Source organism: Cetorhinus maximus, chromosome 18 (assembly GCF_964194155.1).
Source record: "Cetorhinus maximus chromosome 18, sCetMax3.hap1.1, whole genome shotgun sequence".
Lineage (NCBI taxonomy): Eukaryota > Metazoa > Chordata > Chondrichthyes > Lamniformes > Cetorhinidae > Cetorhinus > Cetorhinus maximus.
In genome coordinates this window covers 2,109,808-2,134,122 of record NC_135896.1, presented here as the reverse complement: position 1 = coordinate 2,134,122, position 24,315 = coordinate 2,109,808, and the positions used below count along the sequence as shown (strand labels likewise).

Below are 24,315 nucleotides of genomic sequence, written 5' to 3'. Positions count from 1 at the left end.
TGTCCAGCAGTTTTCTTTCCTTTGGCGTCGGGGGTTCTTTTTTTTGAAAAAGTTGTTGGTCTCTATGGGGATCGTAACACTACAGTCAGCTTTATTGCTCTGAAACAGCCAAGGTTCCTGCTGCTAATTCATCCACAGGTAAGCCCTGTGGAAACGTTTGTGTATACACAGAAGACAAGAACAATATTGAACTTCCTGTGATTGAATATATCACTAATGATCCCTGTCTTGGCACTCACAGTGGGGTTAGTTAGATAGTTCTTTCAAAGAGCCTGCACAAGTATAAAAGGCCAAATGACCACCTCCTGTGCTATATGCTATAAAGTATGTCCAATTGAATATGATACAACCAAGCTCCTGATGTCTGTAGAATTGTACCTGGTGCTGTATCAGGAGAGTCTGATAGTTCAAGGAATGGGATTTCTTTTGCAACTAAAATGTCTGTATCTGGGATAATGAGCCTTTGGTTTATCTTGAAGGGACGTGTTGCAGAGGCTTAAAGAAATCCAGCTTCTTCATCTCCTGAGGAATGCAGTGTGAGATGTGAAGAGCCACAGGTGGATGGGGACACTGGAGAGTGGAATGGCAAATGATGCAGGTTTGTACCCAACAAGGGCGAGCCAGAATGTCCTGGTATTCTTGGTATACCAGCCAGTGAAAAGGAAGCGAGGGGATAGGGAAGTTTAAGAAACAGCCATTAGACCCAAGGAAGCCCCTTCTTCTTAGTTCTCTACCTCACCTTCTCCCAAGATCATTCAATCCACAGCAAAGGCAATGAGTTCCAACAACATCCCAGCTCTAATACTGAAGATTTGTGCCCCAGAGCTATTCCACCTCTAGCCAAGCTGTTCCAGTACAGCTACGACACAGGTATCTACCCAACAAAGTAGAAAACTACCCAGCTATGTCGTGTCCACAAAAAGCAGGTCTAACAGCCTCATCGTCAATCTACTATCAGCAAAGTGATCAACAATGCTACCAAGTGGCACTTACTCACCAATGCTTAGTCTGGGTTCCTCCAGGACCCATTGTTTCCAGATTTCTTTACAGCTTAATTTCAAATATGACACATCCTGAATTCCAGAGGCGACATGAGATGGACTTTGGCGAGTTAATGTACTAAAGTCATGGGCTTCAGTGAGAGAGTTTGTTACTGGAGGGATGGGCCTCTCTTGAACTTGGGGAAGAAAGGGAGGCAAAAAGCAGGACAAATCCAACCCAGCCAATTACTGCCCCATCAGTCTACTCTCCATCAGTAAAATGATGGAAGGGGTCATCAACAGGGCTATCAAGCGACACTTGCTCAGCAATAACCTGCTCACTGACACTCAATTTAGGTTCCGCCAGGGTCACTCAGTTTCTGACCTCATTACAGCCTTGGTTCAAACATGGACAAAAGAGCTGAACTCCAGAGGTGAGGTGAGAGTGACTGCCCTTGACATCAAAGCTGCATTTGACCGAGTGTGGCATCAAGGAACCCTAGCAAAACTGGAGTTGATGGGAATCGGGGGGGCAACTTCGCTGGTTGGAGTCCTACCTAGCACAAAGGAAGATGGTTGTGGTTGTTAGAAGTCGATCATCTCCGTTCCAGGACATCACTGCAGGAGTTCCTCAGGGTAGTGTCCTCGGCCCAACCATCTTGAGCTGCTTCATCAATGACCTTCCTCCATCATAAGGCCAGAAGTGGGGGTGTTCACTGATGATTACACAATGTTCAGCACCATTCGTGACTCCTCAGATACTGAAGCAGTCCATGTCCAAATGCAGCAAGACCTGGATAATATTCAGGCTTGGGCTGACAAGTGGCAAGTAACATTCCTGCCACACAAGTGCTAGGCAATGAGCATCTCCAACAAGAGAGAATCTAACCATCGCCCCTTGATGTTCAATGGCGTTACCATCACTGAATCTCCTACAAGAGCAGGTCAGAGGCTGGGAATCTGGGAATCCTGCGGCGAGTAACTCACCTCCTGACTCACCAAAGCCTGTCCACAAGACACAAATCAGAAAGCTGATGGAAAACTCTCCACTTGCCTGGATGAGTGCAGCTCCAACAATACTCATCCAGGACAAAGCAGCCTGCTTCATTGGCACCCTATCCACAAATATTCACTCCCACCACCACTGATGCACAGTGGCAGCAGTGTGTACTATCTACAAGATGCACTGTGGGAACTCACCAAGGCTCTTTAGATAGCACCTTCCAAACCCACGACCACTACCATCTAGAAGGACAAGGGCAGCAGACAGATGGAAACACCACCACCTGGAAGTTCCCCTCCAAGCCACTCACCATCCTGACTTGGAAATATATCGCTGTTCCTTCACTGTCGCTGGGTCAAAATCCTAGAACTCCTTCCCTAATAGCGCTGTGGGTGTACCTACACCACATGGACTGCAGCCGTTCAAGAAGGCAGCTCACCACCACCTTCTCAAGGGCAATTAGGGATGGGCAATAAATGCTGGCCCAGCCAGCAAATCCTGTAAATGAAATTCTATAAAAACAAAAGCTGACAGGTTCAAGTATGGAAATGTACAACGGACCTGTCACCATTGAAAAGGGAAAAGCTGGGTCAATGTTACAGATGGGAACTTTGTCAAAATTTGTTTGCCTCCATGACTATTTCTGCACAGTCTGTGAAGCAGTTTGACATGTTTGAAGTGATGCTTCAGCTGTACAGAGCCTTTGTTAGACCCGTTCTGGAGTAAGTGCATTCAGTTCAGGGCACTGCACCTCAGTGTCAGTGAGCAGGTTATATATTTGGTTCTGGGGTGGATATAGCACAGATTCACCAGCATATATTGGGGCTAGAGGGGTTAAATTATTAGGACAGGTTCTCAGATCAAGGTGTTTAAAGTGTTAACAGGAGTTGTTGAAGTAGACCTGGGGAAACTATTTTCTCTGGTAAGGGATCTGTGACAAGGGGACATGGTCTTAAAAGCAGAGCCAGGCTATTTGGATGCGATGTGATGTCAAGAAGTAATTCCTCACAAAGGCTCATACAATTCTGGAACACTGCTGCTGAAAAAGGCTGTGAATGCTGGGGGTGGGTGGTCAGTTAGAGCTTTCAACCCTGCAATCAATAGATTATTGCTCGGTAAGTGTATTGAGGCTTATTGTATAAAGACAGGTAATTGGAGTTGAGGTGCAGATCAGCCATGATCTAATTGAATTTCAGAGCAGGGCTTGAGGGGCTGAAAGGAACAGAAGGAAACCAATAACAAAAACAAAAATACCTGGAAAAACTCAGCAGGTCTGACAGCATCTGCGGAGAGGAACACAGTTAACGTTTAGAGTCCGAATGACTCTTCATCAGAACTAAGGAAATAGAGAAATGAGGTGAAATATAAGCTGGTAGAGGGGAGTGGGACAGGCGGAGCTGGATAGGGGGCCAGTGATAGGTGGAGGCAAAGAGATTGGCAAAGATGTCATAGACAAAAGGACAGAGGGGTGTTGACGGTGGTAATATTAGCTAAGGAATGTGCTAATGGGGACATTAAGGGTAGAAAGCAGGACAAGCTAGTGGCAGATGGCCCTAGTGGGGGTGGGGTGGGAGGAATCGAAATGGGCTAAAAGGTGGAGATAAAACAATAGATCGAAATAAATTTTAAAATAGGTGGGAAAAGAAAGATTTTTTTTTTAAATTATAAATTATTGGGAAAAGGGGGATCGGAAAGGGTATGGGGATGGAGGAGAGAGTTCATGATCTGAAATTGTTGAACTCGGTATTCAGTCCGGAAGGCTGTAAAGTGCCTAGTCGGAAGATGAGGTGCTGTTCCTCCAGTTTGCACTGAGCTTCACTGGAACAATGCAGCAGGCCAAGAATGGACATGTGGGCGTGAGAGCAGGGTGGAGTGTTGAAATGGCAAGCGACAGGGAGGTCTGGGTCATGCTTGCGGACAGACCGAAGGTGTTCCGCAAAGCAGTCACCCAGTCTGCGTTTGGTCTCTCCAATGTAGAGGAAACCGCATTGGGAGTAGCGAATGCAGTAGACTAAATTGAGGGAAGTGCAGGTGAAATGCTGCTTCACTTGAAAGGAGTGTTTGGGCCCTTGGACAGTGAGGAGAGGGGAAGTAAAGGGGCAGGTGTTGCACCTTATGCGGTTGCATGGGAAGGTGCCGTGGGAAGGGGTAGAGGTGTAGGGGGTGATGGAGGAGTGGACCAGGGTGTCCCGGAGGGAACGATCCCTGCGGAATGCCGCGGGGGTGGGGGGGGGGGGGGGTGAAGGGAAGATGTGTTTGGTGGTGGCATCATGCTGGAGTTGGCAGAAGGAAACCAGTGTTCTGTACAAACTGAACAGGGGCTCCATTTACACTTCCTCTTTCCACATACCATGAATTTCTTTAAATCAAATGTCCAGCTTTTTTGCAGTTTTAAAATCTCAAGCAGGAGAATTTGTTGGCTCGCCTGAGCTTTCTCTTGAATCTGGTTAATGGTCATGTGCAGCTTGAGAACCAGAGGGGCGGGCTTCAGTGGGAGAGTTCATGTACCAAAGGGATGGGCTTCACTGGGAGGAGATATCAATAGCGCTATATTTAGAATTAGAAGCTATGGCGTGGAAACAGGCCATTCGGCCCAGCTAGCCCATATTGGTGTTTATCCTTCACATGAATAGTATCTTAATTCCCTGACCCCATATTCATTCAACCATGAGTCTAACCCATGTTGACATGGTCTGTGCTACAATCTGATCCGGTCGTACATTCCTTTTGTGTAGGTGTGTGAATCTTCTGTCAGTGACGAGTGGAAGGTTCCTCATCATCCGACAAATGTCAGGGGTGCAGAGGAAGAGCACTTTGGGGTGGTTTATGATTGGCTGGTTTTCATACCCGAGCCCCCCACCTCCCCCGCCCACATTCTAATTTTGGTTGCACAACCATATTTGTACAGAGGGCGAAGAGAGTTGATGAGCAGCAGGAACATGGCATCAACGTCTAAAGTTAGTATGTGGAGAGCAGCGATAACATGTGTTAGGACAATGCAGCGCTGGAATGTGTGTGTGTGTCTGTGCAGGAACCAGTGTAGATTCTCTGTAAATGGGTTTGATTCTCACTGGTAATTCTGTCTCATTTCTTTTCCCAGCCTGTGCTATACACTTACTTCAGGAGTTCCTGCTCATGGAGAGTGCGAATCGGTGAGAAACTGACCACAAGACTGTTTGGGAATTCCAGCATTGTGTGTGTGTGTGTCGGCCTTTTGCAGAAATTAAACTTGTGTGGATGATACAATCTTGCGTCCAGCATTTTGGGAACATTTTACAAAGTCCTCAGTTTACTGGGTGATCACCTTTGAATTGTAATCAGCTCAATGGGAGGGCGGGGTTTGATGTGGTTGGAACTGAAGTGAAATTTCTCATTTGTTTGCATGTGGAGAGTTTCTAAAATTTATTTTTCCCTCCCCCGATCCCTCGGACCACTCAGCTCTTGCTTTCAAGGGAGTCGCATATGACCAGGTTGGCGTCAATCTCGTTAAAGGCGGAGGGCAGCAGGTACATTTCCAGCCTTTTCCATCTCATCTGCCATTTACATGTCGTGATTCTGCGCCATAGGAGTTACACCCCACTCCCAGACCCCAAGAATTTATCTCCTTTCTCTGTAATTGATTTGAAAACCAAACAACATAATTTCCTTAGAAATTTTGAATTTATTACAAGGCTCAGTAATGTAAGATAGCCATGTTACAATTGATTTTTTAAAATATCTTATGAAGTATTCTAAAATGTCAGTTCAACTGCACAAAATGTGTGGAACACCCCACTTCTGCCCTCCTCCTTTCTGAACTATCTTGTGCTAAGCTTTGGTATCTGAGTGAGAGCACCTTTATGGAGGAGAGTGGCATGGGGTCTGTCTGTCTTGAAGTTGGGGAGATGACAGTCTGTACACAGCTCCCATCTGCAGCCAACACTTTACACTCCTAGTTTGGCATGATGAGAGTTTTGGGGTGTCACACTGTTAGATTATCTTTGTTAAACTGTATTTTATTCAATGTCTCCTCTCTCTCTCTTTGCAGCATGCCAATTCGTTCAAGGCCCTTAATCCCATGAAGCAAGTCCCAGCTCTCTCTATTGATGGGATTACTCTCTCACAGTCGGTAAAGCTTGGTGTGGGGAAGGGTAGAGAGAAGATCATTTTCTGTTACTGATTAAAAGTTTTTCAGTTGTTATCTGGGGTCAGGATTCCACGGTTTGTTATCTGGCTGTATAAATATTTAATTTGCAATTTGACCAGTCTTGCACTTGCCTAAAATGGTGAATTCAAGTTAAAGCAATCATTGGGAGCACATATCTGATCAAAGATTTATATAGATTGGGTCTTGCCACCTCCCCCAAACGGCTCAGGTACAGAGGGTTACGTTGAAGTTTCTAAACAATTATTAACCATTTTGCAAGATCCCACAAACCCCACAGCAAATTTGATCATGTTAGGATTGTAGAATCTTACAGCACAGGAGTCCATTCAGCCCACTGTGCCTTTTTGAAAAAACTAGTCAATTAGCACCTCCCACTGCTCTTTCCCCACATCCCTGCAGGATTTTCCCCATGAAGTATTTATCCAATTCTCTTTGGAAAATTATTATTGAATCTACTCCCATCACACTTTCAGACAGTGAAATAATTTGCTGTGTATAAAAATGTTTCCTCCTCTCTCCCCTGGTTTTTTATATGCCAAATATCTGAAATCTTTGTCTACTGGTTACTGACCCTCCTGCCACTGGGAACAGTTTCTCCTTTATTTATCCTCTCAAACCCTTCATAATTTTGAACGCCTTCATGAAATCTCATTTTAATCTTCTTTACTCTCAGGAGAACCACCTCCAGTTTCCCTAGACTCTGCCTTAACTGAGATCCCTGGTACCATTCTGGTAAATAAAAGCAAAATACTGCAGATGCTGGAAATATGAAATAAAAACAGAAAATGCTGGAAAAACTCAGCAGCTCTGACAGCATCTGTGGAGAGAGAAACAGAGCTAATGTTTCGAATCTGTATGACTCCTCTTTCCATTCTGGTAAATCTCTGTACCCGCTTCAAGGCTTTGCCATCCTAAAGTGTGGTGTCTAGAATTGGACATAATACTGAAGCTACTAAAATGTTACTTTTAGTTGGGAGAATGTTGACCAGGATACTGGGTGACCAGGATACTGGGTGACCAGGATACTGGGTGACCAGGATACTGGGTGACCAGGATACTGGGTGACCAGGATACTGGGTGACCTCCTTGTTTTTCTTTGAATAAGCCAACAGAATCTTTAACATTCATTGGCACACATCACAGCAGGAAGACAAAGTCTTAGTCTAATGGCCCACCTGAAGTTTGTACCTCGGACAGTGCAGCCCTACCTCAGTACTGCACTGCAGTGTTAGCCTATATATGGGCTCGAGTCTTTGGAATGGGGCTTGAATCCATGATCTCCTGATTCCAAGCTAAGAGTTTTGTCCACTGGGTTAATTGGATTGTGTAAGAGATTCTGCAACACAAACTCAGTCCCAGTTTGAGGTTTATTTTCATTGATTTGACTGCTCCCCATTTCTCGAACACACATGTTTGACAACCCATTAAATTAAAATGTGAAAAATTGTTCCTAAAATTCTATGCTTCCCCTCACCCCCATGAAAGTTTAGCTCCCAATGTACACCATGTGTTACCGACTTCACTTTCAGTGACACTTAGTTACCAAAATTTTCTGAGAAAAATAATTTTCACAGCCTGGCTCAGTGAGTATATTCAAAACTGAAATCGTTAGATTTTTATATACCAAGGGAAAGAAGGGCATGAAGATAGTATGGAGTGAAACAATGATTCCCAAACTGTTTCCCAGTGTGACCCCATTTTAATGCCTTAGACTTCGTGTGACCCCAGAGTGAAAATTTTGGGGGCTATGAGAATTGTGGGGGCGGGGTGCAGCAGGTGCTATTGTTCTTGATCAGGGAGGTGGGGGAACAGGAGTTGAGCATGGGGAGAGCTGATGAAATGGCATGGTTTCTCCAAAATAACACATATCTACCTATTCACAGGTGTTTTTTGCAGCAGGAATTAGGCCACGCCCATAAACTTAAAAGCGAGGATTTAAAAGGGCCTTTCAGCTGTTAGAAATCAGTCACAACTTCTTTGGCAGCCATTGCTGCCTTGGAGCTCATGGGCCCTAAAATCTTGTCATGACCCATAGTTTGGGAAACCACGGTGTAGGAAGCTGGAGGTAATGTAGAAGATCAGCCATGATCGTGTTGAATGGTGATGCAGTCTCGAAGAGTTGAATGGCGTACCTCTGCTCCTGTTTCTTATTTTCTTGCTAGGTTACTCTTAGCATCCCCGTCCCATCTCCTTTATCAGGTTGTAAAGGACATGTTTCTGTGCTGTAATATCTGTGGTTCTGGCCTGTAAATTGCTGCCAAGTCTATTTATAGATCTGAGAACATTTATCAGTTTGTAGTTATTTTCGTGTACTGTGCTGTTATTTGTTTTGACCAGTAACACTCTCTTCTGATGCTAGTTGGCTATCATCCAATACCTAGATGAAACCAGACCTGGTCCACGGCTGCTCCCTGAGGATGCCAAGAAACGTGCCCAAGTCCGGATGATTTCTGACCTCATCACCTCTGGTATTCAACCTCTACAGGTATGACTTTGGTTGCAGAAACCAATGTTTTTGAGCTGTTGTTGCTTTTGGGCTTTCCTTTGACTGGGGTCAGTCACTCATTCTCATGTCTGGTGAATACCTCGTGCTCTCGATCGTCTGTGTATCAGGCACAGACAGCAGCACATTCCTCCAGGAGATCGCGTGGGTCGGATTTGTTGTTCAGATTGGATAAATCCCAGAGTGGTCTGGTCTGGTCACTCGGGGTGAGGTTCATTTGGTTTCACCATTGGTACTAATGTGCCTGCAGCTTACTCACTCTGTCTGTTTTTCCTGCAGAACTTGAATGTGTTGCAGAAGTTGGGAGATGAGAAGCTTGAATGGGCTCAATGCTTCATCATCAATGGCTTCCAAGGTGAGACCTGACAGGCAGTCCCACAGACTTACCATACGGGTGCTGTGTAACATTCTAACCCATCCAACACCAACACTACCAATTTCCATCTCTAACATTGCCCAACTCCACAACTGCCTCAGTTCATACTCTGCTAAAACTTCGTCAATGCCTTTATACCTCTAAACTTGACTATTCCAATGGTCTCCTGCTGGCCACCCATCTTGCACCCTCTGTCAACCTGAGCTCATCCAAAACTCAAATTCCTCTATCCTAATTTGCATCATATCCCTGTTCACCCATCACCTATGTAGAAAGATAGAAAATAAGAACAGGAGTAGGTCATTCAGCCCTTCGATCCTGCTCCGCCATTCAGATATGACCACAGTTGATCCCCTATCTCAACGCTTTTCCCCCATACTCCTTGATGCCTTTAGAGTCCAGGAGGGCAGAATTTTGCCCTTGATGGGCGGGCGGGCCCAACCAACTCGACAGCGGGGAGGCAGCCGATCGCCGCCGCCAAAACGGGCCCCGCCACCATTTTACGTGGGTGGGCCAATTAAGGCCTGCCCAGCATGACGTCCAACGGGAAGTGCTATGTGCTCCCTGTGCGGGCGGGGGGGGGGGGGGGGGGGCAATTCTCCAAATGCGAGAAAGAGTGCACATCTCCCTGAGGCAAAGTGCTGCTTCAGGGAGATCACTGAAAGGCTGTCAAAGATTAAAAATAGAACAGTAAAATATTCATTAACATGTCCCCCTCATGTGAAAATGTCACACGAAATAGGACATGTTAAGGAAGTACATAAAACCTTTAATAACCGTTTTTAAATCCGAAATCAAACCTCATCCCACCACTGGATGAGGTTTGTAAAAAAAGAAAAATCACTTACCCGCCTGCCTGTTGGGCCTGTGCGCCGAGCCGAAGTTCGCACGGGCCCCTCAAAATCCTGATCCATTGGTGAGTTAATGACCTTAACAAGGCCTTTAATTAATGGCAGGCGCACATTGCGATGCATAGCGCACCCGCCAACCTAACTATCGCGATGCCACTCGCTGACATCGGGACGCTCGCACGACATTTTCAGCGCTGGCGTGCGGGCTCCGCCACCTGCACGTCAGCCAGAAGATTCAGCCCCAGAAATCTATTTCCTTCCTAAATATATTCAGTGACTTGGCCTCCGCAGCCTTCTGTGGTAGAGAATTCCACATGTAAACCACCCTCTGAGTGAAAAAGTTTCTCCTCATCTCAGCCCTAAATGGCCTACCCCATATCCTAAGATTGTGACCCCTTGTTCTAGACCCCCCCAGCCAGAGGAACCATCATCCCTGCATCCAGTCTGTCCATCCCTGTCAGAAGTTTATACGTTTCAATGAAATTCCCTCTCATTCTTCTAAACTCCAGTGAACACAGGCCTAGTCGGCCTACTTTCTCCTCATACGACAATCCTGCCATCCCAGGAACCTTCGCTGCACTCCCCCTATGGCAACTATATACTTTCTTAGGTAAGGAGACCAAATCTGCATACAGCACTCCAGGTGTGGTCTCACCAAGGCCCTGTACAGCTGCAGTAAGGCATCCTTGCTTCTGTACTCAAGTCCTCTCGCAATGAAGGCCAACATACCATTTGCCTCCTTAACTGCTTGCTGCACCTGCATGCTTGCTTTCAGTGATTGGTGTACAAGGACACCCAGGCCCCTTTGTACATCAACATTTCCCAATCTATCACCATTTAAATAATACTCTGCCATTCTGTTTTTCCTACCGAAGTGGATAACTTCACACTTATCCACGTTATATGCGTCTATGTGCTTGCTGAACTACACAGGCTCCCAGTCTGGCAATTAAACTCTCACCCTTATTTTCCTCCGTATCCTCTGCAGCCTCTTGCAGTGCTACATCCCTCTGAAATCTCTGTGCTCCTGCAATTCTGACCGGTTTCATATGCCTGATTTCCATCGTTCCATTACTGGCACTGTGCCTTCAGTTGCCTGGGCCCTAAGCTCCTGGAATTTCCTTCCTAAATCTCTCTGCCTCGCTTTCCTCCGTTAACACACTCCTTAAAATCTATCTTTTTGACTGAGATTTTAGTTATCTGTCCTAATATCTCATTTTGTGGCTCAGTGTCAAATTCGTAATCTCTCTTGTGAAATGTCTTGCGACACCTTCACCGTACCATGTTAAGGGCACTATAACAATGAAGTTGTTGTTGTTTTACTGACTTCGTGCTGCTCCATCCTCCTCTGCTAATGTCTGCCTGCTTTCCAGCTCTGGAGAGTCTCCTGCAACAGACGGCTGGGCGATACTGTGTCGGCGATGAGGTATGTATGAGCATGCTTCCAACAGGTTGTCTGTTTAGGATGGCGTAAGATGATTTAGGGTCAGTGACTCAGTTCAAGCCCTTGCACAGTTCAAGGTGAGAACTGACTGCATTCTCATCATGAGCTGATCCTTTGTCTGGCCAAGGACATCCAGAAAATCATGCATTTAAGGTCATGCCACCTTGGCCATGGGGCAGTAATTCACCCCACTGTCCCTCGTGCCTCCAAGCATTAGCTTGGAGTTGCTGGATTTGACGAAGCTGCTCTATGTCGTAATGGTGTTGCCACTTCCCCGATAGCGCACAGAGCTCATTTCAGACTGCATTGAATTTGACTGCTTTTTAAAAATTTATTCATTCATGGGATGTTGGTGTTGCTGGCTAGACCAGTATTTATTGCCCATCCCTAATTGCCCTTGAGAAGGTGGTGGTGAGCTGCCTTCTTGAACCTCTGCAGTCCATGTGGTGTAGGTACACCCACAGTGCTGTTAGGGAGGGAGTTCCAGGATTTTGACCCAGCGACAGTGAAGGAACGGCGATATATTTCCAAGTCAGGAAGGTGTGTGGCTTGGAGGGGAACTTCCAGGTGGTGGTGTTCCCATCTATCTGCTGCCCTTGTCCTTCCAGGTGGTAGAGGTGATGGGTTTGCATTGCCTCCCACACTCTCCTCCCTCCCCTGAAGGTGCCTATGCCTGTGGCAGCTCAGGTCCCATGGGTACCAATTGTCTTGCCCAAGCTGCCAATATTCATACATGAGTCTAAACATTGACCTTTCAACTACAGGGGGAATCACAGCCAAGCCCAATCTTGTTTTCACTCAGTGAGCAAAGCCATGGGGAAGTAGACACTGATCAGGAGCCTTTGCTGATTTCCACCCCCAACCTATAGACATTGAACCTATTGTAGCTCACTGCCATCTCCAAACCCCTACCAATCCCCCAACTCCTCAAACTATCAATATATCAGGGACCTTCCTGCTCAGCACCACACTGCGTAGCATCTGTCCACCAAGTCCTCTCAGACTTGGGTTAATATGCATGGTTTATATGCAGAGTTCAAAGTATCAGTAGTGCTCCTGTTGTGGAGGTGGAGTGAGGTGGGGCAGCACAGGGATGCTGCTGGTCGTGGGGGAGGGGGCATGGGAACAAAGTAGGCTATTTAGTCCCTTCAGCTTGTTCCACCATCCAGTGAGATCATGGCTGATCTGTTACCAAACACCATAAAATTGTTTTTGACCTATATCCCTTGATTAACCAAAAGAAGGGAGGTCAAGAAGGGGAATTCTTCTCTGGCCTCTGATTAGCACTTTGCTAGGAAGAATAGAGGCATGGACTATTTTCTAAATGGGGAGAGAATTCAGAAATCTGGAGTGCAAAGGGACTTGGGAGTCCTAATCCAGGATTATCTTAAGGTTAACTTGCAGGTTGAGTCGGTAGTTAGGAAGGCAAATGCAATGTTGGCATTTATTTCTAGAGGACTAGAATATAAAAGCAGAGATGTGCTGCTGAGGCTTTATAAGGCTCTGGTCAGACCATATTTAGAATATTGTGAGCAATTTTGGGCCCCGTATCTCAGGAAGGATGTTCTGGCCCTGGAGAGGGTCCAGAGGAGGTTCACGAGAATGATCCCAGGAATGAAAGGCTTAACATATGAGGAACGTTTGAGGACTCTGGGTCTATACTCGATGGAGTTTAGAAGGATGAGGGGGAATCTGATTGAAACTTACAGAATACTGAAAGGCCTGGATAGAGTGGACGTGGGGAAGATGTTTCCATTAGTAGGAGAGACTAGGACCCGAGGGCACAGCCTCAGAGTAAAGGGAAGACCTTTTAGAACAGAGTTGAGGAGAAACTTCTTTAGCCAGAGAGTGGTGAATCTATGGAATTCATTGCCAAAGAAGGCTGTGGAGGCCAGGTCATTGAGTGTATTTAAGACCGAGATAGATAGGTTCTTGATTGGTAAGGGGATCAAAGGTTATGGGGAGAAGGTGGGAGAATGGGGTTGAGAAACTTATCAGCCATGATTGAATGGCGGAGCAGACTCAATGGACCGAATGGTCTAATTTCTGCTCCTATGTCATATGGTCTAGTCAAGAATCATGTGATGGGGGTGAAGTTGAGTGTTTCTCTAGTGGGCTCTGCGTTGCTCTCCCTGTACGGGTAACCTGCAGTCCAGGTAAGTACGTAATCCAGGCAGATGCAGTGGCAGTGCTGAGGGAGCACTACATTGACAAAGGGTCAATACTGACGGTCTGCTCTACTGTCGGAGGGATCAGCGCCGAGGAATGCAGTGCCATGAGAGGGTCTGCGCCGAGGGAGCGTGGCATTGTTGGAGATGTTGTATTTCAGATGAGGCTGAACCAGGCCCCCATCTGACTTGTTCTGGTGCAGATGCACATTAAAGCTCCCATGGATGTGGCTGAAAAGGTGGCACTGATATCCTGCAAATCACTCCCCCTCCCACACCCACCAACATCACCAAACATCAAACAATTGGTCAATCCTGCAGCTGCCTGTTATAGCTCTCACCAATACTGACTCAACAGTTATTTTTACAATGTTATAGGCACTCTTTAACAGCAATTTCTTGTCATTTGTTCTACTTCAAAGTGATATTTTTGGCTGTCGAGGCTTTGGAAGAAAGAACTTGGCTTTCTGTAGTGTCTTTCATGACCAAAGGACATTACAGCAAATTAACTCTTTTTAGGAGTGTAGTCACATGTTTGTTTTATAAAGATAGGGATGATTAAATCATCTGCATCCACTACATCCCTCCATACACTAGCCCAGGCTTAATTTCCTCTAAGGCTCCACTTGGCCCTAACTCTGAATTTGTATCTTTCTCTAGTACCTCCCTCCATGCACTCTGAGCTCATCTTGTCTGAGATCCATCTCTTTATTCTCTAATCCCACTAAACTGCTGATTGCAATTTCCTTTCCTGGCTCCTATATTAGCTGATATTGGTGGTTCTCTCTCCTCATCTTTGACACAGTTGACCACAAATTCTACTCCAACACCTCTCCACCATTGTCTCTAGAGGGTGACAGTGCACTCACTCAGTTCCATTCTTCTCTGTATAATGTTGTTGGTGAATCACCAGCAATGAGTTATCTTCTCACTGCTGTACAATGACCTCTGGTGTCCCTCAAGGATCTATCCTTGACCCCTTGCTATTTCTCATCTACATGCTGCCTCTTGGTGACATCATCTGAAATCTGCCATCAGTTTGAATATTTATGCTGATAATACCCAGCTGTAGCTGTCCTCCACCTTTCTTGACCTCTTCTTCATCTCCAAATTGTCAGACTGCTTGTTGGACATCCAATACTGGATAAGTAGAAGTTTTCTCCTATTAATTATTGGTGAGACTGACCCCACTGGCTTTGGTCCTGTCACAAACTCTGTTCCCTCACCGCTGACTTCATCCCACTCCCTGGCAGCTATCTTTGGGCTGAACTAGATTATTCACAACCTTGCTCCTGTATTTGACTCTGAGATGAGCTTCTGACCACATATTCGTGCCCTCACTAGGGCTACCTATTTCCAGCTCCACAACATCACCCAACTTCGACTTCTGTCTCCGCTTATCTGCTGCTGAAACCCTCAATGTGCTGCTGGCTGTCTCTCACATATTACCCTCTGTAAACTTGAGCTCATTCAAGCTCTGCTGCTTGTGTCCTAACTTGCTCCAAGTCCCACTGTCCATTTGCCCTGAGCTCGCTGATCCACATTGGGTCCCAGTCAAGCAATGCTGCGATTTTTTAAATGCTCATTACTTGTTTTCAAATCCCTACAAGGCCTCGCCCCTCTCTCTTCCAGGCCCTCCTAGATCCCTGCGCATCAAAGATTCTGGCCTCCTGAGCATTCTCAATTTGAATCACTCCATCACTGGGATTGATGCCTTCAGCTGCCTGGGTCTGAAGCTCTAGAATTCTCTCCCTACACCTCTCCACCCTTCTTCTCGCTTTCCTCTAAGACATTCCTTACAGCCTACATCTGACCAAGCTCTCAGGCATCTGACCTCATATCTCCTTATTTGACTATGTGGCAAATTTTGTTTCATAACACTCCTGTAAAGCCTCTTGGGATGTTTTATATAATGCCTTTAATGTCATAATTGAAAGTTCTGGTTGTAATGTAGGAAATAAGACAAGTGGCAGAAGGTGTAGGGGGGACATGAGGAAGAACTTTTTTACGCAGAGGGTAGCGGGTGTCTGGAATTCGCTGCCCAAGTTGGTGGTAGAGGCAAAAACTTTAAACTCTTTTAAAAAGTATCTGAATCTGCACCTAAAGTGCTGTAAGCTGCAGGGCTATGGGCCGGGTGCAGGAAGGTGGGATTAGAAAGGGCACCTGGGTGTCCTTGGGCTGGCATGGACAAGATGGGCCAAATGGCCTCCTCCTGTGCTGTAACTTTTCTATGGTTCTAAATGCAGAGTCAGTTTGTGCACAGCAAGCTCCCACAAACAGCAATGCGATACTGACCAGATAACTTGGCTTAGTGATGTTGTCCGGGGGTTAAATTAGGCAGGACACCCCTGCTGTACTTAGAAATAGTGTCATGGGCTCTTTTATGTCTACCTGAGCAGGCAGATAGGTTGAACATCTCATCTGAAAGGGGGCACTTCTGACAGTGCAGCACTCCCTCAGTACCCACTGGGAGCATTAGCTTGGATTTTGTGCTCAAGTCCCTGGAGTGGGACTTCAACCCATGACTTTTTAACCTAGAGGTGAGAGCCATGCCCGACACTGATGTAAGATGTGATGGAAGGCTAGATGAATGTAAGTTTGTTTCTTGTGGAGTGTTTAACTTAATCTTGACGCAGCCTCTTCCTTTCTAGGTGACGATGGCAGACCTGTGCCTGGTGCCACAAGTGTACAATGCTGTGAGGTAAGGCTTTGTGCAGCAACCCTTGGCTTCCAGTCAATTTCCTGCAGAAATTAAAACTCTGTCCAGTACAAAGCAGAAGTAGTTGAACTAACTGACCCAATGAGAGCACTTTTTGACCAAAAAGCACTAACCAAGATACACTTGCATTAAAGTCCATTTCAGATTTTCACTCCGGATTAAACAGAGTCTTTCAACAGTAACAAGTGTTCCTGTTTGTGTTCAATTTCTCTCCACAGCCCCCTCCCCCACACCACAAACCTGAATCCTTATTAACTGGTTCACTCATCCTGACTCCCACAAAGCTGAGGCTTCCTTCTCGCTGAGGCCAATCCCTATCTCTCCCACATGCCCATTTATCTCACTCCCCAGGCCAATTGTTCCTCCATGGTGCCTGTGCTCCTCTTGAGTTATGAGAGGTTTTAATGGGAGATTTTATTGTTCATATAGATTGTAATAAGATTAGCATATGTCAAAAATGTAGTGAATTTCTTGTGTTCAGGGTAGTTTTCTATAACAATATGTTCTAGAAAGAACAAGAGGGCAGTGTACAATAGATTTAAGGTTAACATCCTAATGGCAGATTCTGACCATTGTCACGTTGATGTTTGTGGGATCTCATTATCGCCTGTGGTGATGTAGGAGATGCAGTGTAACAGAGTGGGAGGGCGGACTCTTTATCCTTCTCACCTGTCAAGCATCTATCTACCTTGCATCCTCCCTCACCCCACCTCACCCCACCCAAAACCACACTGGGAATTAGAAATTCACTGGAAGAGGGATCTTCCTGATGAGGTCCTGCCCCATTTGAAATGAAATTTTCTAATCTGTGCCACGCTGTGATTCACTCAGTCACTTCAAGATAATGCCTTATCCTCTCGCCAGTAGATTCAAGGTGGACCTAGCACCATTTCCCACCATTGAAAGAATCAATAACACTCTGCTGGAACTAGAAGCCTTCAAGGTCAGTGACCCATCTTGCCAGCCTGATACGCTTCCTGAACCCTCACCCCCAGCGGCAAGAGTAATGTCAGGTCAAACCATTTCCTGATGAAAAGGGGTCCCTCGCTAATCACAGACAGCCTATGACTGGAACAGAAATACCTGGAAAAACTCAGGTTTGATGTAAGGAACAGTTTGTAATTAATCATTTTGAAAGTTCAAACAATGTACTAGAATTCACTGTTCCCTCCTTCCCAGTTCTAAATGTACACATGTCTAGACTTTTAAAAAAATTCTTGTTTCTGTTCCAACCTTTAGTACTTGATGGTTTTTTGGCCATATTTTTGTCAATTTTACTGTTATTAATCGCTATGGCAACTATCATAATGTGTTTGCAAATCATGCCACTTGATGGCTCTGTGGAGCAAGTTTCTCTCCCACATCTGTCACCATCCTGTATTGTTCAAATGCTTTTGATTTATTAACTGATTCAGTCAAAAAAAGGAAAAATGATTTTGTAATGTCTGTTTTCTGCAAATAAAACGTTACAGGAACTACTGGAATATAGATTGTTTCAGCTAGTTAACATTTTTACTTGAAGTTGCTGTTTAACATTTTAATTTAGCCTTTGATAAAAAGCAAAGACAACAGAAAAACAGCTTCTAAAACAGCCAGTGGAAAAGGCAAAGAAAAGATATCTATGTACCTACACCACGTGGACTAAAACAGTTCAAGATGGCAGCTCCCCACCACCTTGAGGGTAATTAGGAATGGGCAATAAATGCTGGCCTAGCCACTGACCTGCACATTCATGAAGAAATAAAAAAAATCCCTGAGAGAGTGCTGAAGATGGATAATTAACAGCTGTGATAAGTGTGAGAGCAGGAGGCTGGATGGGAGAAATAACTAATTTATAGAAAATCTGGAGAATGTGTGAATGAGTTAAATAAGTGGGAGAGGAGAACATGAAACCCTAAAAAGCTGGAGACCTGAAAATGGAAAGCAAACACCTAGGGTGCAGACCAACCAGGCCGAACCAGCTCACTGTCTTCCCCCAGCCACGGCAATGAACCTGCTCCACTCCAGCACCTACTGGCCCAGGGTAATGGAGAGGTGTGGTGAAGATCTGAGGCTGTGAATGTGAAGGCCAGAGGGCCAAGTAGAAAGAGCTTGTCAGCATTGGCTCTTGCCACTCTAGGTTTTTTAAAAATTAATTCTTGGGATATGAGCATTGCTGGCAAGGTTGGTATTTATTCCCCCTTCCTCTTAAGGTGGTGGTGAGCCACCTTCTTGAACTGTCTATGTGGTGTAGGTACACCCACAGTGGTGTTAGGGAGGGAGTTCCAGGATTTTGACCCAGTGGCAGTGAAGGAATGGTGACATATTTCCAAGTCAGGATGGTGAGTGACTTGGAGGGGAACCTCCAGGTAGAGGTGTTCCCATCTATTTGCTGCCCTTGTCCTTCTAGGTGTTGGAGGTTGTGGGTTTGGAAGGTGCTGTTGAAGGAGCCTTGGTAAGTTGCTGCTGTGCATCTTGTAGATGGTACACCCTGCTGCCACTGCGCATCAGTGGTGGAGGGAGTGAATGTTTAAGTTGGTGGATGGGGTGTCAATCAGGCGGGCTGCATTGTCCTGGATGGTGTTGAACTTCGAGTGTGGTGCTGCTCTTGGCATGCCCTCCAATCTTCATCGAATCACAGAATCATAACAGCACAGAAGGAGGCCATTCAGCCTAAGCCAGTCTGCACCAGCTCTCCAAATAAGCGTTATGACCTAGTGCCATTGCCCTGCCTTTTCCACGTACCCTTGCACATTGTTTCTACTCAAATAACCATCTAATGCCCTCTTGAATGCTTCGATTGAACCTGCCTCCACCACACTTCCAGGCAGCGCATTCCAAACCCAAACCACTCGTGTGAAAAAGTTTTTTTCTCATGTCACACTTGCTTCTTTTGCAAATCACTTTAAATCTGTGCCCTCTTGTTCTTGATTCTTTTACGAGCAGGAACAGCTTCTCCCTGTCTACTCTATCCAGTCCCCTCATGATTTTGAGCATCTCTATCAAATCTCTTCTCAGCCTTCATCTCTTTGTGGAGAATTGTCCCAACCTCTCCAATCTATCCTCATAGCTGAAGTTTCTCATCCCTGGAACCATCCTTGTAAACCTCTTCTACACTCTTTCCAATGTGTTCACATCCTTCCTATAATATGGTGCCCTGGTACACCATAACTAGGGTTAATCCACTGGCTTGATGGTAACCCTCCCTAACAGCACTCTGGGTATACCTATACTATAACCTACAGCACATGTGCAGTGGTTCAAGAAGGCATCTTACCACCACTGTCTCAAGCAAATTAGAGAAGGGCAAAAAATGCTGGCCTAGCCAGCAACACCCACGTATGAAATAATAAAAAAAAAATTGCTGAATAAAGAGACATGCTGTCAAAGTTTTTCACCTTGCACTTATCAGGGCAGTTCACAAGAATACCAATAGTAAAGGGAACAAAAATTTATACTGCGTAAGAAGAGTGCTGATTGTTTGACAAATGGACTCTGATTGGTAGAGACGTCATGCTGAATGCACCTGGGAACAATGAGCTGCCACACTTTTGTTCAAATTCATGGGGAATGAACCAGGGAACGGTTGTCCCCAAACTTTTGTTTAGTTGAAAAAGGCACGATGCATGGACATGCTCCTTTTATCTGCAAAGGACAGGGCCGTGTGTGTGAACAGATGTAGCTTCTAGCATGCATAAGTAAGCCACATTGCCTGATAATCGTCAATTGGTTTTCAGTGTAATTCTTAGCACAATTAGGATTGATTAGCAAGTGCTGTCCAATCACAGAATCACATCTAATGTTGGCCATTATGATTTGAGTTTTGTAAGCACTCCCTCCAAGGCCAATATATCCTTCCTAAGGTCTGGTGCCCAGAACTGCTCTCAGTAATGCCAGGTGTGGTCTAATGAGGGCTTTGTACAGCTAAAGCATAACTTCTACCCCCTTGTGTTCTAATCCTCTTGATATAAAAGGTGAGCTTTTCATTAGGCCTTTTTGATTCATCTCTGTACCTGTTCATCAGTGGCTCACCTCTACCTTCAAGAGCAGCTAAGAGTAGGCAATAAACTCTGGCCTTACCAGTTATGCAGACATGGTCAAATTCAAGAAAATGCTGCAAAATTCCCCTGTCTTTGAAGTTACTCAAGTCCATGTTGTAAACACTGTGCAAAGGCACCTGGCCTACCCCTGCCCACCAGGAACCACAAATCTGTTTTATATAAAGCCCTTATAACTCTTCTGCCCCAGCTCCCAGAGGCTGAAAATGCCCAACCGCTGCCACAGCCAGTCCCGATTAATCGCTCAAGCTTGTTACTTTGATCATTAATGCAAGGAGATGAGGCCCCAGCTGTAAATTTTAATGTTAATTGCCATGTTGTCCAACCATTTAATAGTTGCAAAGGTACAGTCCACACAGCCTGCTCACAAACGCTCAGAGACAATTCTCTCTTTCATGGAATGTCCTTTCTGCAGATGTTGGTTCAATATTCAATCCTCACCAAGTTCCACTGTGACTCGAAATGTGTCACTGTAGAATTTCCCAGCATCATCTGAGCCCCCGAACACCAACAGCGTGTGGCAGGACCCCATGCTACAGCAACTCGAATTCAGGTGCACCAGGCTATGACCTGCTCGTGGCACCGCGCAGAGCGTGTGGTGAGATAGACTGCTCCAACTGTAGGTATCTGATGATGGAGGTAGTAGAGGGAAGAGCAAGAATAAGAAAGAATTAGGATTAGACTTAAAGTCAGTGTGTCAGGCTTAGGGGTTAATATTAGGGTCATGTTTTGGAGCTGGGGTTGTCACTAGATGGATCCCTTTTTATTTCCACAGATCTCTCAATTGAGCAGCACACACACCTCACTCCCCACTTAGGAGTCACCAACTCTGATTGGACTCCAATCCAGGAGGCTTTATTGCATAATATCTTGGCTCCACCCCTACTGGATAAGTTAATCAATAATGGTGGCTAGAATACCCACAATCCTCTGTGCCCCAGAAAGTGCTCTATCCACTGTGTGGTGTTAATGTGCACCACATAGAGCGTTAAGAGTTCAGTCAGAATGCAATGTCCCACTGATTTCTCTCCTTTATTTGTTTGGAGCTGAGTCTTTGATTCTGGGAGAGTCTAGGATAAGACAGGTTTGGTGACCCTCATTGGAGAAATCCCCCTCCTTTCCTGCAACAAGGGGATATGGTGACATTGTGGTAATGTCCCTGGATGAGTAATCCAGAGGCCTAGGCTAATGCGTTGGGAACATGGGTTCAAATCCCACCATGGCAGCTGGTGGAATTTAAAGTTAATTAATAAAACGTGGAATTGAAAGCTAGTCTCAATAATGGTGACCATAAAACTATCAATTATTGCAAAAATGCATCTAGTTCAATAATGCCCTCTAGGACAGGAAATTTGCCATCCTTACCCAGTCTGGCCTACGTGGTGACTCCAGACTCAGCAATGTTGTCGACTCTTAACTGCCTCTCAAATGATTTGGATGAGGGAACCAAATGTAATATTTCCAAGTTTGCTGACATCACAAAATTTGGTGGGAATGTAAGCGATGAGGAGGGCATTAAGAGGCGATTTAGACAGGTTGAGTGAGCAGGCAAATATATGGCCGATGCAGTAATACGTGGATAAGTGTAAAGTTATCCAGTTTGGTAGGAAAAACAGAATGGCCGAGTATTATTTAAATGGTGGTATATTGGGAAATGTTGATGTACAAAGGGACCTGGGTGTCCTCGTACACCAATCACTGAAAGCAAGCATGCAGGTGCAGCAAATAGTTAAGAAGGCAAATGGTATGTTGGCCTTCACTGCAAGAGGACTTGAGTACAGGAGCAAGGATGTCTTACTGCAGTTATACAGGGCCCTGGTGAGACCACACCTGGAGTATCGTGTGCAGTTTTGGTCTCCTTACCTAAGAAAGGGTATACTTGACATAGGGGGAGTGCAGTGAAGGTTCACCAGACTGATTCCTGGGATGGCAGGATTGTCATATAAGAAGAGATTGGGCCGACTAGGCCCTGTATTCACTGCAGTTTAGAAGAATGAGAGATCTCACTAAAACATAAAAGATTCTGACAGGCATAGACAGACTGGATGCAGGGATGATGTTTCCTCTGGCTGGGGGCAGGGGTCTAGAACAAGGGGTCACAGTCTCAGGATGTGTGATAGACCATTTAGGACTGAGATGAGGAGAAACTTCTTCACTTTGAGGGTGGTGAACCTATGGAATTCTCTACCACAGAGGCTGTGGAGGCCAAGTCACTGAATATATTGAAGAAAGAAATAGATAGATTTCTGGATTCTAAAGGCATTAAGGGGTATGAGGAGAGTGTAGGAGTATGGCATTGAAATAAAGGGTCAGCCATGATCATGTTGAATGGCAGAGCAGACTCGAATGACCTACTCCTGCTCCTATTTTCTATGTTTCTATGCAATACCCTAGTAGGCACTCAGTTCAAGAGCAATTAGGAATGGGCAACAAATGATGGTCTTGCCAGTGGCAGCCACATCCCATGAAATAAACATTTTTTTTAAAAAGCTCAGTTGCCATTGGTACACGAACATTCGGTATCTAAAGCACCAGAGGCTCTCAGTACAGATCAGCTACCAACCAGCTGTGATGTAACAGAACAGCAGAATAGGCTCAAGGGACCAAATGGTCATCTTCTGTTCCTATCAGGGCAGAGCAATCACAAACATCCAAACAAACAGCCCCAGTTTCAGAAGCTACGCTCCATGCCTGCGATTCCCAAGTGGGATCCTGATGTATTCGTTTGAGCAGGAACTAAATAGGAACATTTGCTAAGCAAATTGGTCTTAAATTCTCTGGAGTTTAGAAGAATGAGAGGTGATCTCATTGAAACATACAAGATCCTGGAGGGACTTGACAGGGTGGACACAGAGGCTGCTTCCCCCAGGCTGGGGAATCTCAAACACGGGGGCACAGACTCGGGATAAGGGGCCGATCATTTAGGACTGAGATGAGGAGAAACTTCTTCACTCAAAGGGTTGTGAATCTTTGGAATTCTCTACCCTAGAGGGTTGTGGTTGCTCCATCATTGAATATATTTAAGGCTGGGACAGACGGATTTTGGTTTTTCAGGGAATTAAGGGATACAGGGAGCAGGCAGGAAAATGGGAGTTGAAGCCCAAGGTCAGCCATGATGGTATAGAATGGCAGAGCAGGCTCGATGGGCCGAGTGGTCTCCTTCTGCTCCTATTTCATATGTTCGAAACAAGATTGTCTCTCACATGGATTTGGAGGTGGAGGAGGATCCAAAGGGTCTAAAGAGAGAACTAACAGGGCCATTGGCTCCATAGTTTCGATAGGGCCCTTTCACTTGCTCTCTGCATTCTGAGAGATCCCATCCCCATTGCTTCTTGGCAGGAGCGGCAAAGAAAAAATTCCACCGCGACTCCAGAAATACAACAGCGGCTCCAGGAGCCCGTGGATCAGCAGGTCTCCTGGAATGCCCAGGGGCAGAGATGGAGGAGCTTCATCTCCCCATTGCCCACCACCAACACCAGGTGTCAGCTTTCACTACAGCCAATCCACAGCTTTACAAGCAGAAGTGAGAGTGCTCTTGGTGCCATACCTATATTGAAGATGTACAAATCCTGCAGGGCACCACTCAGATTATGCCCACCACTGATTAGAATCTTGTTACCACACAGAGGCACAGCAGCATGACGACTAGAAAAAGAAACATTTGCATTTTCATTGCAGCTTCCACAACACCTCAGCATCCCAAAGAACCTTATAGCCAATTAAACTCCAAGTGCTGTTGCTGTTGCAATTGTTAGGAACTGGAGATAGTTTAACTTATTTGTATTTGTGAGTGTTCGGAATGAGTTTTAGCTTTAAGTTTAAGTTTGATCTGTTTCAGCATTAACATCAGCTGGGATCATAACACAATGTGGAAAAAATAGTCGCCAATTTGGGAGGCTGTTCATTAGCAAGTGGATCTCCTCCAACAGTGTACACCGTCCCCATCAAACACTCCCAGGACAGGTACAGCACAGGGTTAGATACAGAGTAAAGCTCCCTCTACACTGTCCCCATCAAACACTCCCAGGACAGGTACAACACGGGCTTAGATACAGAGTAAAGCTCCCTCTACACTGTCCCCATCAAA

General features: G+C 45.6%; 2 protein-coding genes across 6 annotated transcripts in view; one reads left to right on the top strand and one right to left on the bottom strand.

Annotated features, from left to right (window-relative positions):
* The window catches only part of gstz1 (glutathione S-transferase zeta 1), a 28,556-nt gene extending 10,890 nt beyond the window's left edge, over positions 1 to 17,666 (top strand). The window contains exons 2-10 of one of the 5 annotated variants that reach the window (XM_078561976.1): positions 480 to 598; positions 5,084 to 5,135; positions 5,422 to 5,489; positions 6,011 to 6,091; positions 8,490 to 8,615; positions 8,913 to 8,988; positions 11,234 to 11,286; positions 16,124 to 16,173; positions 17,059 to 17,666. In XM_078561976.1, the coding sequence (XP_078418102.1) occupies positions 590 to 598; positions 5,084 to 5,135; positions 5,422 to 5,489; positions 6,011 to 6,091; positions 8,490 to 8,615; positions 8,913 to 8,988; positions 11,234 to 11,286; positions 16,124 to 16,173; positions 17,059 to 17,221 (678 nt within the window). In that variant the 5' untranslated portion in view covers positions 480 to 589 and the 3' untranslated portion in view covers positions 17,222 to 17,666. Of the gene's footprint in view, positions 1 to 479; positions 599 to 4,646; positions 4,941 to 5,083; positions 5,136 to 5,421; positions 5,490 to 6,010; positions 6,092 to 8,489; positions 8,616 to 8,912; positions 8,989 to 11,233; positions 11,287 to 16,123; positions 16,174 to 17,055 lie in introns of those variants that run through there. The other 4 variants (XM_078561975.1, XM_078561974.1, XM_078561973.1 and 1 more) reach the window with 4 other exon arrangements.
* Positions 17,667 to 20,508: 2,842 nt separating this feature from the next.
* The window catches only part of LOC144693430 (kelch domain-containing protein 1), a 28,118-nt gene continuing 24,311 nt past the window's right edge, over positions 20,509 to 24,315 (bottom strand). Inside the window, exons 11-12 of the mRNA XM_078563306.1 lie at positions 23,776 to 23,873; positions 20,509 to 20,855 (exon numbers count right to left, since the gene is read on the bottom strand). Of these exons, the coding sequence (XP_078419432.1) occupies positions 20,659 to 20,855; positions 23,776 to 23,873 (295 nt within the window). The 3' untranslated portion in view covers positions 20,509 to 20,658. The remainder of the gene's footprint in view (positions 20,856 to 23,775; positions 23,874 to 24,315) is intronic.